This window comes from Saccostrea cucullata, unplaced genomic scaffold, assembly GCF_032062105.1.
Source record: "Saccostrea cucullata isolate Sc308-1 unplaced genomic scaffold, CSIRO_AGI_Scuc_v1 ctg3149, whole genome shotgun sequence".
Classification (NCBI taxonomy): domain Eukaryota; kingdom Metazoa; phylum Mollusca; class Bivalvia; order Ostreida; family Ostreidae; genus Saccostrea; species Saccostrea cuccullata.
Genome location: NW_026933694.1, coordinates 12083 through 23849, shown reverse-complemented (window position 1 = coordinate 23849; position 11767 = coordinate 12083). Strand labels below are relative to the sequence as shown.

The following is an 11767-nucleotide window of genomic DNA, read 5'->3' as shown; positions in this document are numbered from 1 at the left end:
CCTTCGGATGAGACCTTAAAAACCGAGGCCCCGTGTCAGCGGCAGGTGTTGGCACGATAAAGATCCCTCACTTCTCAATGGCCTTGAGTGCTGAGTAAAGGTCAAAATTTGAAGCCCTTCACCGGCATACGGTGACGTCTCCATATGAGTGAATAATTCTTGAGAGGGACGTTAAACAATACACAATCAATCAATCATGTTTGATGTATACAAATACAGAAAAAATGAACATTTACTGACTTTATTTGAAGTTATACAGTGTCATGTAAACTATCTCCTGAGAATGATTTGTCAGGAGGGGTACAGTAGCATTTCTATTGTCAGGAGGGGTACAGGAGCATTTCTAATTAATCAAACAAATTATTCTTTATTAAGCAACCATGGCAACAAAATTTCTAATAAAACTAAGTTCTTGCCTAATTTACCTAATTAATTAAACAATATATCTATATAACAATGGTGACAGTTGCCTGGTTCACAATCAGTTGCAAAATTTTTCTTTTGCCTTAAAAAAAAATTGTAAATTTTATAAAACTCTTAACATGGAGAACTCTTACATACATGATCAAATGAGTCAATTACAAAACTGGACACAGTCTATGTCATATCAGCACTCACTGACTTACATACATGATCCAGTGAGTCAATTACAAAACTGGACACAATCTATGTCAGATCAGCACTCACTGACTTTGAGCAAAAAAACAAACTGTTAAAGTCAATTAAACTGGAAGTGCTCTATCTAAATTTCAACAACAACTAACAAAAGATAATCACCAGAGATTTTTCAAGGTTTAACATTTATAACTTTTTTTAAGTTACTTATATCCGATATGTTCACATATTAACAAATAAATTTTGAAGTAAGATTAATAATCCTTTAGAGAGTGGGACAACTTAACACAGCATGCATTAGGAGATATATTCAATGGCTCATTTGCTATGTCCATATATAGTATTCAATGGGTCAGTTTCTATTTCCATTTGAATGTCTCAACTGCTATGTCCATTTGAGGTCAAAATCACTGCTTCAATATTACAGTTTCTTGCTCCATAAAATCCCCCACTATAGGATACAGTCACGACATCCCGTAAGTATCGGCCTCGGTTTCAGTTCAACGAACATTGACCTAGTTCTCAGCTTCTTGTATCGGCCTCACATTCAGCTCTACAAACATTGACCTAGTTCTCTGGTTCCCGCAACTAACTGAATCATGGTCTCCAGGGCTCTCTCAATTCCGTAGGAATCCAACATCTTTTGGAACACCTCTGGAGCTTTCTTCATCACATTGTCTTTGTCTGCTTCTAGCACTTAAACAAAAATATAACGATAGAAAATCACAGATCTGTTTAATTTTGATGAAATACCACAAAGTCGAGAAAATATTGTTTTTCAGAATGATACTTGGGTTGTTTGAAATTCAATTTAAACAATCATCTATTTTACGCGCATACAGAAATAAGTTTTACTTTACCTTTAAAACAATTATTCTACTCACATTTTGAATTGTAAAACAACATACAATCAATCAATCTACTCACATTTTTTATGGATGATGACCTCTAACCTCAGCTCAGGGTGAAATTGACACAAAGGGTCAACCGTAAATGACCAACACACACAGAGGGAAGGGCTAAAAAAAAAAATAGAATCCTGGTTAACTTGCTCTCCTTTTAGGCACACATCAGAGACGATCAAAACAGACAAACCAAAATCTAAATTTAAAAATCTCAGATCATTTTCTTGAGAGTGTCACACATGAAAAATTACTTGGAATTCATATTGATAATTCACTTAACTTTAATACACATATCGATGCTGTTTGTAAATCTGTATCGGGAAAGATATCTGTATTACGAAGAATTAAGAAATATCTTCCATTAAATACTAGAAAGTTATTCTATAATGCTTATATAATGCCATCAATTGAATACTGTTTAACAATTTGGGGAAATGCATCAGCCTCTAGCCTCGAGAGGATTCTTAAGTTACAAAAACGGGCAGCTCGCTGTATCTTAGATGCCGCATATGACACGCCATCAAAACCCTTATTTGAAAAACTTGATTGGCTGTCAGTACATGAGCAATTGACTGTAAATAAGTTAGTATTAGTGTACAAAACGCTTTACGGTGCAAGTCCAAATTACCTGTCTGAAATGTTCAACTACCAATCAACCACTTCGTACCATCTAAGATCTGAATCTAATTTTGACTTAAGTGTTCCAAAGCACAAAACCAAAATATTTCAAAATTCTTTTCAATATTCAGGTGCAGTATTGTGGAACAATTTACCTTTAAATGTAAGAATGTCTCCATCACTTCAAAATTTTAAAATCAAGTCAAGAAAATTTATAAAAGACCAACGATCAACTTAAATTATTATATAATTGTATATATATGTGGACTGTATTATTAATGAAATGATGCATGTTTTATTATTGTATATCGAGTCATACTGTTGAACATTGTTGAATGCACTATTTATCTTTGTGTTTTATATATGTATTTTTATAGAGGGCCTCAAGGAAGAATAGTGCTCGCACTAATTGAGTCACCCTCTTTAAATAAAGTATTATTATTATTATTATTATTATTATAACATTACTTCATGTAGTATGTTCCTCTTTTGTGAAATTCCTGCAAGTCTTTTGGACTCTATTGATCAGCTTAATTTTTTAATTCATAAAATGAATACAGTTCACAAACATCCCAGCCTCCATCATAATAGTAATTCCCATTTGTTGTGAATGTCCATTAATGAATACATTATAAGCAACAAACCTGAAGTCATCACTTTGTGTGTCTTACCTATTAGGAATATGTGGACTTTGGAGCACTTTTGGAGCACTATTGATGCTTCATCAGAATTAGGGAATAAATATCATCTAATTTGGTATTTGCGACCGTTTATGCTGATTTACAGTCGCAAATTGAGTTTTACTGGCGATGTGTAAGCTGAGTCAGTAAAACGGATGTTTGCGACCGTTAAATCAGCATTAACGGTAGCAAATAAAAACTAAAAAATAAGTTATTCCCATTATAATGCAATGCATGCATTTTATTTGTTGTTTATGTCTTATTTTGTTGAATTTTGTTACATGAAATACTTCAAGGAGCATTGTGTTTTTGCGTCGCTCTATTATGATGTCACAATGAAAAAGCTTCAACACTCATCAAGGCTCATTTTACTGCTTTGAACATCAGTGCATTAGCCAATCAAAAAGTTTTTCACAAAACAATTGCTTTAGAATGTGTGTTTTACCTATTAGGAATATGTGGACTTTGGAGCACTAATATTGATGAGTCATCAGAGTCTGTGGACACTGTGTCTGGATATTTTTCTGTGAAGTGTTGGAATGTTTCTTGCCTCTGTAAACTCCATCTAGAATACTGCTCCATCAGAGAGAAAAAAGGAGCCAGTGCATTGTTGTCACTCAGCCTGAAATTCAACAGTGAAAAAAAAATTACCAAACATCTTCATACTTACATGTAGGAACTAGAAAGAATACTGTACATTCCTAATTATACGTGAGGAATTAATTTCCGCGTAATTTCGCGAGAGGCATAACTCACGAAACAATATTACTCGCTTTTATTTTTAAGGTGCTGAAATCCATTTAAATTCTATTGATCAAGTGCCCATTTGTGAATTATTGTTCTCGCGATTTGACATTAACAAGCCAGTACATGTACGTGATAAAAAGTACTCGCCAAAAATAAGGAATCTACAGTAAATATCCCATACTCCATAGTATGAAATGAAAAGAAAGTCATAAAACAAACTATCTACTAATATCTCTGATTCCAGGCTGATGGTCTACCTCCCATAAAATGTTACTGATATTCAATAAACACAGTGTTTGTTGTTTAAACTCACTGAAGTAATGGCTGGTGAAGTTTCTGTAAAACGTCATCTCCCACCGACAGACCCAGGTTCTCAATGGTCACATGATCTTCTTCCTGAAAAAATACGCCAAAATAATCCTCTCCTGAACAAAATAAATCATTACTGAGACGCCCACTACAGACAGAACTAACCTTCATCTATTTATCACTGTCAATTTCTTATCTCTCAAATTGTAAGATCAGTAGATATTGATTTATGGCAAATTGCTTGTCATATAAGCATCAAGGTTTCTTACAAGTTGACCTTAAAATAGACTTTTGACCTAATACTATTTATACTGTTAAATACTTCTGTTTTAAATCATGAAAAGTGAATCTTTTTTCTTTTTTCCATGTCCACTGTTTGTCACTATCATGTTTTAAATTATAAGAATTACAGAAGTTTATGACCTTGACCAATATTACTAGGAATTACAGAAGTTTGTGAGCTAGATGCTGGACCTTTTTAAACAAAAAATTTTTTTGCCAAATATGTGGAAAATAAAGGTCAGATGCAGAATCTGAAGCAAGTACATGTATTTACTAATTTAGTATCTTCAGATTGGATAATCCAAAATCTCTGCAAGTTTGGTCCAACTTGGGCTAACCTTCACTTGGCAAATAGACCTGGCCTTGGGGCCATAAAACTTAGACGACCTCACTTTTGATTTCAGTCCACTTTTACCAAAGGAATATATAGCAGAAAAGTGAGACCGAGATCAAAAGTGAGCTCGTCTCAGTTTTATGGCCCCCAGGCCTGCTCCAGGAATTTTATGCATTGGACCACATCGATGCCAATGTCAGGTAGAACAGAAGCTCACCTTAACTTAGGTCAGTTAAAAAGGAGATAAGAAAACCAATTTTTGTTTGCAACGACTTTATTTTGCGATTTATTGGGGGCAAACTAGTTTGCGATAAATAATGTTCACAATCAAGATTTTTAATTCTGTTGTTGATAGACAAAGAAACTTTAAGGTCACCAGTTCTCGGCGAGAAATATTCACAATGAAGAAGCTAACGTGAACCTCGCTGACGCACTTGAATCAAAGTTGGTTTACAGTAACCAAACTTACCTCTGTCTTTATAGCATCAAACTGAACACTGAATTCATTTCCGAGGACACTCCCTTCTATACTGTAGCTAGTCTGTCTCTCTGTAAGTATGAACAGAAAAAATTGGAATTCATAATGAATAACACTTTGTCTTATTTATTTTCCTAAAAGAAGCACTAAAAAGTACTGTAGATCACTTCATTTTTTCAGGAGATAGTCACTGACTTTTTATCAATTCTTTAATTTTTACCCTGAATATCAGAGTAAGTGGTTTAATGCATTGATTACAGAAAGAATGCAAGCCAGGAATTAACTTACAACTGGATTTTGATTATTTCTTCTGTGGTTTTACACTAAAATACTTGCACGCCATGGATTTTTATGTACATTCTATTAATTTACAAACCATGGCTCCTTACTGCAACATTCTCTTGTCCTTATAACTATTATTAATATTTATAAGGGACATTCAAGCAATGACATTTCTGTTTGATTGCCAATGATAAAAATACTTTCTTTGGAAGTATTGTAGATCACTTAATTTTTGCGAGATAGTCATTGACTCTTTATAAGCATGATAAGCAGACAAAATTTTCACAAATTGTGGTCTTTGCTCTATATAACCTGAAGAAATACTATTATATGCGAGAATTAAATTTTCATGAGCATAATTATCATCTTGCTTAATTACACGAAAATAAAGTTCTCGCGAGTAAAAAGTGATTTACTGTACCGGGTACCAAGAGTTCTAAACTTGGTGTTAAATTCTTTCTCTGTTTAATTAACTTATTTACACAGAAATGATACCTTCACGGATTTCCTGTTTTCTGTATTTTTCTATGGACAAACCAGTGATAGCCTTTGTTCTCTCAATCTGAAAATAAAGTCCCATTCAATTAAAATAATGCAATTATCAATCTCCATTTATAAAAAATGAAATCTAAAATTTTGATTGGGATTGGTCAAAATATTAAAATAATTTTTTCCCCTAAAATTTCTCTATTTCTTTTCAATTTCTTTTTAAAATATGACTGACATGTACAGTCCCCTGTTTTGACTATTTTTATGAAGCTTTTAGCCACGCGTTTAAGAAATATTCACAAATTATGTGCTGTATATATTAATACATATGCTTATATTAAAAGCAAATTTTAAACCATTAAAGTCAACATGTAATGATATGGTGTGTTTTTGATATAAAAGTTTTGACAAACTAAAATTAAAAAGATCTTTCTACATCCTTTAATACTTTGTATAAAGTTAGAACTTTCCTATGAATTATGAAATTTAAGGTGGCTCATTACATCCACAGTTTATTTTAGATTTCAAAAGAGCACCACTTTTAATGTAGATGTCAAATATCCAGATGGGGGTATTGATATCATAAATATTTTTTAAAGAATTTTTTAGTTTTTGTCTAATTTTAATGAAATGTTTTATTTCAAGTTTATTATTTACAGAATTTCAGAACTTTCAGTGTCAAATTATGGGCATCTTCTTAAGACAAGTACACACAGTGAAAATACCTCATAATACCTAATAATAATTTTATTAGAAAAAATATTTTTCTCCTAGAAATCAATTAATATCATTATCTTTTTAATCTATGCATAAAACATTAAAAAATGAGTTCTGAAGAGACATGGAATGTATTTCAATGAATTACATCTGTCAAATTGAATGAAGAAAGTTTAAACGAAATGAAAAATCAAATAAAAAAAATATTTGGTATAAAAAGTCCACTTTCAAGAGTTATCTTTCCTAATTAGCCAAATGGAACGTTTGACATTACATCTAAAATTCAGAAAAAGCTTTAAATTGCCAGAGTATACATTTAAATCAATAAGGCAAATATATAAATTCACACCAACACGGTAAATAGCACAAGTAAATAACTTTTAATTTCAACAAGGTTGTAGATTTTAACTCGAATTTCCTCCATACATACATGTCATTGATTGATAGAGCTCTGAGCTCACTGCATGCATAGCTATGAAATTGACATTACTTGTTTGGCGAAGATTTGACTGTTGTTTTCTTTTGTTTCTGTTTAAAAGCAATTCTTCTTGGTTTATGCATAATGAATCCGTTACTATGTTTTCACTGTTTACAAAACCGCATGTTTCATCTATTTTTAAAGCGTTTTAAAGGTCAGGGTCATATTATAGAGGTACCTCTACGATGCGTCCCCAGAGGAAACCGGTCGACACAATGGAGGTTTATTTTTTTGTGTAGTACGTCATCAAAAAGTGGTGTAATGAGCCTCCTTAATTCAATTGGGTTTCACAGATATTAGAAATTTGAAACAATATCAATTTATTTACCGACTCTACATTTAAATATCAGACAATGTTTTAATTCAATTTAACTATAGAAAGAAGGGGTTTTTCGAATTCATGTTCAAAACTGATGAACATTTTAATACAAAGGTGAATAACAAATACATGTACAATGTTCATGTTCACTCAATCTCCTATTTGTGGTGTTTTTTTTTTTTGTTTCAGATTCATCATATATAGCTTTATGCATCTATTTGCAAATAAAACATTTTTTAGATTTTCTCTGAAAAAATGATAAAAAAAAATTTGTATAAAATAATTAAAAGCTAAAATTAGTCTTTCAATGCTGAAAAGGGATTTCTTAAAGATCTATAATTAAATAAAATTTTGGTGTGGCATTCTTCCAAAAATAATTTTTTTTTTATTTTGTTAAAAATTGGTTTAAAAACTGGTACCTGTGACTGCAGTCTCTCCACTTCAGCCTGAATTTCCTCTGGTTTTTGTCTCCTCTTTACATACTGAAGCTCATACCTATAGGAAAACCCCAGAATCAAGATCATCATTATAAACAGAGCATCCTTACCATTTAAATTATTGTCAATGTAACTCTGATTTTACATAGAAAAACTCTCAAAAACCTTCATGATTTTTCCTTTAGGTTTCTTTCTTACACTGATTCAGCAAAATATTGTATGTATACGTTTGACAAAATATTGTTACACATGTATTGGGAAACTTATAAATTGAAATCAGTCATAATTAAAGATAAGAGTTAATGAAATGCTGGGTTTTGTTTTCTTAGGAGACTTATAGATCTTATGATCTTTTAGACACTGCAGTGTGTGTTTTTTGTCTCTAGAGACTTACAGGTCCTGTGATCTTTTAGACACGGCTGCGGTCTTCTGTTTGATTGTGTTCCTCAGTTCAGAGATTTCCTGCTCGAGCCGTGACACAGCTTCTTCTAGTCCATTAGTGAGACTTTTTCTTTGAACAGATCTGGACAAAACTGAAAGTGTCCGTCCCAGCGCATGATCCTGTTCCCCAAATCTACAGAAAAAAAACACACATCTTGACAAAACTACAAAAAAAACTTAAACTAATTAATAATAAAGTTAATTAAACAGGATGATAATCAATGTAGCACTCACGGATATTTTTAATCCTGATGTTTTCAGGAGATCCCCCCCCCCAAAAAAAGGGGAGGGCTACTATTTATAATTATTATCGTACCTACAACTATATAAGAAACTGATTTAGTATTTGTCATAGCTGCAGAACTGTAGCTCTCTGAAAAAATATATATAGACAGACCAGAGAGCTACAGTGCCACCCATTGAAAAAAAACAGTGTATTCATTGCGCAAGGTTCTGGATTAATTCTTCCAAATTTTTACAGCAATTGCAAAGAAAAGCTGGATTTAACAAGAAATCTGTGAGCCAATGTTCACTAGTAATACCCCCGCTCTGATGTAAATAAGCACTATCATGTTAATATACTGTTTACACAAGTTCAATTACAGGCAGATGAAGTTGACATCAGATTCATATCAAAATTAATCCCACCATATGTCATGCCTCAACAAAGTCGGTAATAAAATTTCAAGCATCTGCTATGAATAGCTAATGAGAAAACTGCTACGAAGATTTGTCATGTATGAACGGACAGACGCACAGACAAACAGGAAGTTGATATCATATTTAAACAAAAATGTATCCCACCATATGGCATGCCTCAGAGAAGATTGTGTTAAAATTTCAAGCATCTGTGATGAGTAGTTGCTGAGAAAACTGTGACGAAAATTTGTTATGTATGAAACGGACAGACGCACAGACAAACAGGAAGTTGACATCGGATTTAAACAAAAATGTATTCCATCATATGGCATGCCTCAGAGAAGATTGTTTTAAAATTTCAATCATGTACGTTGAGTAGTTGCTGAGAAAACTGTGACGAAAATTTGTTTCGGACGGACACACAGACAGCTATAGCTAGACAGACAGACGGACAGACAGACAGACACACAAGGGTAAAACAGTATACCCCCCTCTCCTTCAGAGCGGGGGTATAAAAAAATTCATTACTCCTCTATTAAATACTCTTGTAGTTTACATCCTTACAAAGCGTGTTGGACCTAATTATCTTACAAACCAAAATGGCAGTATAAATAGGCGAAATTTTCTATGATCTCAATTTCAGGACCAGAACAGCTATTAAACAAGGAAACAGAGTAAGAATATGTTAGGAACACATGGTAATAATATTTTGAGATGACAGTTTAAAAACATGGAGAAATAAATCGAGAAATAGCACACTTTTTTGTGAACAATAAATATACAGGTTTTTTTTTTCAATCATAAATGGGTGGCTCTGTAGCTTTCCAGTCTGTCAATTTTTTTTTTGTAGAGCTACAGTTCTGCACTCTGTTTTTTTAAAGACTGTGATCTTTCCAAAATCTTACTAAAATATCAGAAAATCTCCATAAAAGTTATAGCCTAGATAGTTTTCGATTGACCTAAATTTAGCAAAAGTTACCTCCCGTTGGCCGCCATACTGGAGATCCAAATGCTCATATTCCTTCATTGTTCAACCAATTTTAAATTTTTTATTTTATATTTGCGATTTTGAATTAGGAATCATTATTTTTCTGAAGTATATAAATTTTTGGAAGCCTCCTTTATTTAAAAAAAATTATTTAATAAAGTTTTTCCGCCAAATATTTATGCTATATTTTTCTTAAACTTGTTGAGACAAAGACTCACCGAGTCGATCTCCAATATGGCGACCAATGTGAGGTTACTTTAGGTCAATTGAAAACTATCTATACATAAACAAGGGACAGGTCTGAGGTGTAATCATAGTAATGGACATGGTGAATCAATATTAAATACGTCCTATAGATTCCATTAAAATAAATTTAAAAGAATTCTATTGAGGGAATAAAACGCAATGATGAACATCCGACAGCGTTATGGAAACTCGGGAATCGGGCAAACTGAGTTCTAGATTTACCACCTGCAAGCATTATTCCTAACTAACTGACTCGTAGTGAGAGTTTGCATATCTTTTGTCATGTTACTATGCAAATGACAGAGGGAAATCTTCTATGAAAGCCTGGGCTTTCCTTTTAATTTAGGTAAGACTCAAATATTGAAACAAATTATGTTATTTCACAGGCTCTTATTTCATCGCTGGCCTTGAATCATAAAATGAATGCTTTGTTTTCCTATACTGTTGATGTCACTGTGTAAGATAATGTTTGATACAAATTCATTTTCAGTAAAAATAAGAGAAATACGAATGTAAAATATACACAATATTCCTTGCACACTTACGTTTCTATTTGTTGTTGAACATCTTTTTCAAGTTGTAAACTTCCCGCCATTCTCACAACCGGATATTTTATTCGCTAAGAAAATTGAAATAAGAAACCAAAACCGATAAGCCCCTTATATTTCGGAATTTAGCGATTGTCGGTTTTATGTGTAAACCTTGGTTGAATATTGAAATAAAACAACAGGTTTCAAAGTTCAGCAGGTTATATTATTTCAATTCTAATTCGTTTCACACATGGTAATCAAGACAATTATGACCCTGCAAAATCAATGTGCAAAACCTCAGCAATGTATATAACACCAATCAAGTGTTCATATTTAAAATACAAAACACTAATCATAAAAAAGTCTTTCTCTGATAAATACGTATCTGAACGCATTTACTCAATACAGTTATATTTTAAACACTTATAAATTTAATTTATAAAGTGATCTCCACTGAACCTATTTAATTATAAAGGTTTAGCGATAAAATCAAACAATTATTTACTCTTACATTTACAAATAGTACTTAACAAACGACTTACCAAAATTATGGAATTTAGGCTCTCCAAATTATCTGGTAATTTTACTAAGTGCTGTGCTAAACTAAAAGAATTAAACATGCAAGTTTTAACTACTAAAAAATGCAGAAATCTCATCCTGAAACAATTCTCAAACTTCAAAGTTAAAAACCAAACAAAAAGTCAAACATACCATGACTGAAAATTTTAAGTCCACTAACTTATGTAAACTGAATATAGCAACACAACCTGCTGGTACCACAGCACTGGACAAGAATGAGAAGATAAAATGACACTTCAAAGAGATCTTGAGAAACTAACAGAATGGAGTAACACCTGGCTCCTAAAGTTCCATCCAGATAAATGTAAACACATGCACATTGGAAAGAAAGACCCAGACCAAGACTTTGAGTATGAGCTGTTAGGACGCACTCTGGAGAAGGTACAAGAGGAAAAAGACATAGGAGTCATCATAGATGAACAACTCAGCTTTGACAGACACATAAGCGAGAAGGTGAAAAAGGCAAACTCTATTTTTGCAATGTTAAGGCGAACGTTTCAACATTTGGATGAAGAAACTTTCATTCCTCTTTATAAGACACTTGTCAGGACACATTTAGACTATGCGAGTTCGGTCTGGTTCCCCTTCAAATCAAGACACATAGAGATGATTGAAGGAGTGCAGAGAAGAGCTACCAAGCAGATTCCAGGATTG

At 32.7% G+C, this 11767-nt stretch overlaps 1 protein-coding gene across 2 annotated transcripts; it reads right to left on the bottom strand.

Moving 5' to 3' along the window:
* Positions 1-323: 323 nt before the first annotated feature.
* LOC134239002 (centromere protein P-like) lies at positions 324-10612 on the bottom strand. Of its 2 annotated transcripts, XR_009986132.1 has the most exons (10): positions 10550-10612; positions 8085-8264; positions 7673-7748; positions 5746-5812; positions 4960-5039; positions 3879-3961; positions 3264-3440; positions 1543-1634; positions 692-1311; positions 324-617 (listed from the first exon to the last, which is right to left on the bottom strand). XR_009986132.1 is itself a non-coding variant. In XM_062721145.1 (9 exons), the coding sequence occupies exons 1-9, from the start codon at positions 10597-10599 to the stop codon at positions 1169-1171; spliced, it is 948 nt and encodes a 315-aa protein (XP_062577129.1). In that variant the 5' UTR covers positions 10600-10612; the 3' UTR covers positions 324-1168. The 2 variants fall into 2 exon arrangements, 1 of the variants encoding a protein (XP_062577129.1); XM_062721145.1 differs by having other exon boundaries at positions 324-1311.
* Positions 10613-11767: the final 1155 nt, after the last annotated feature.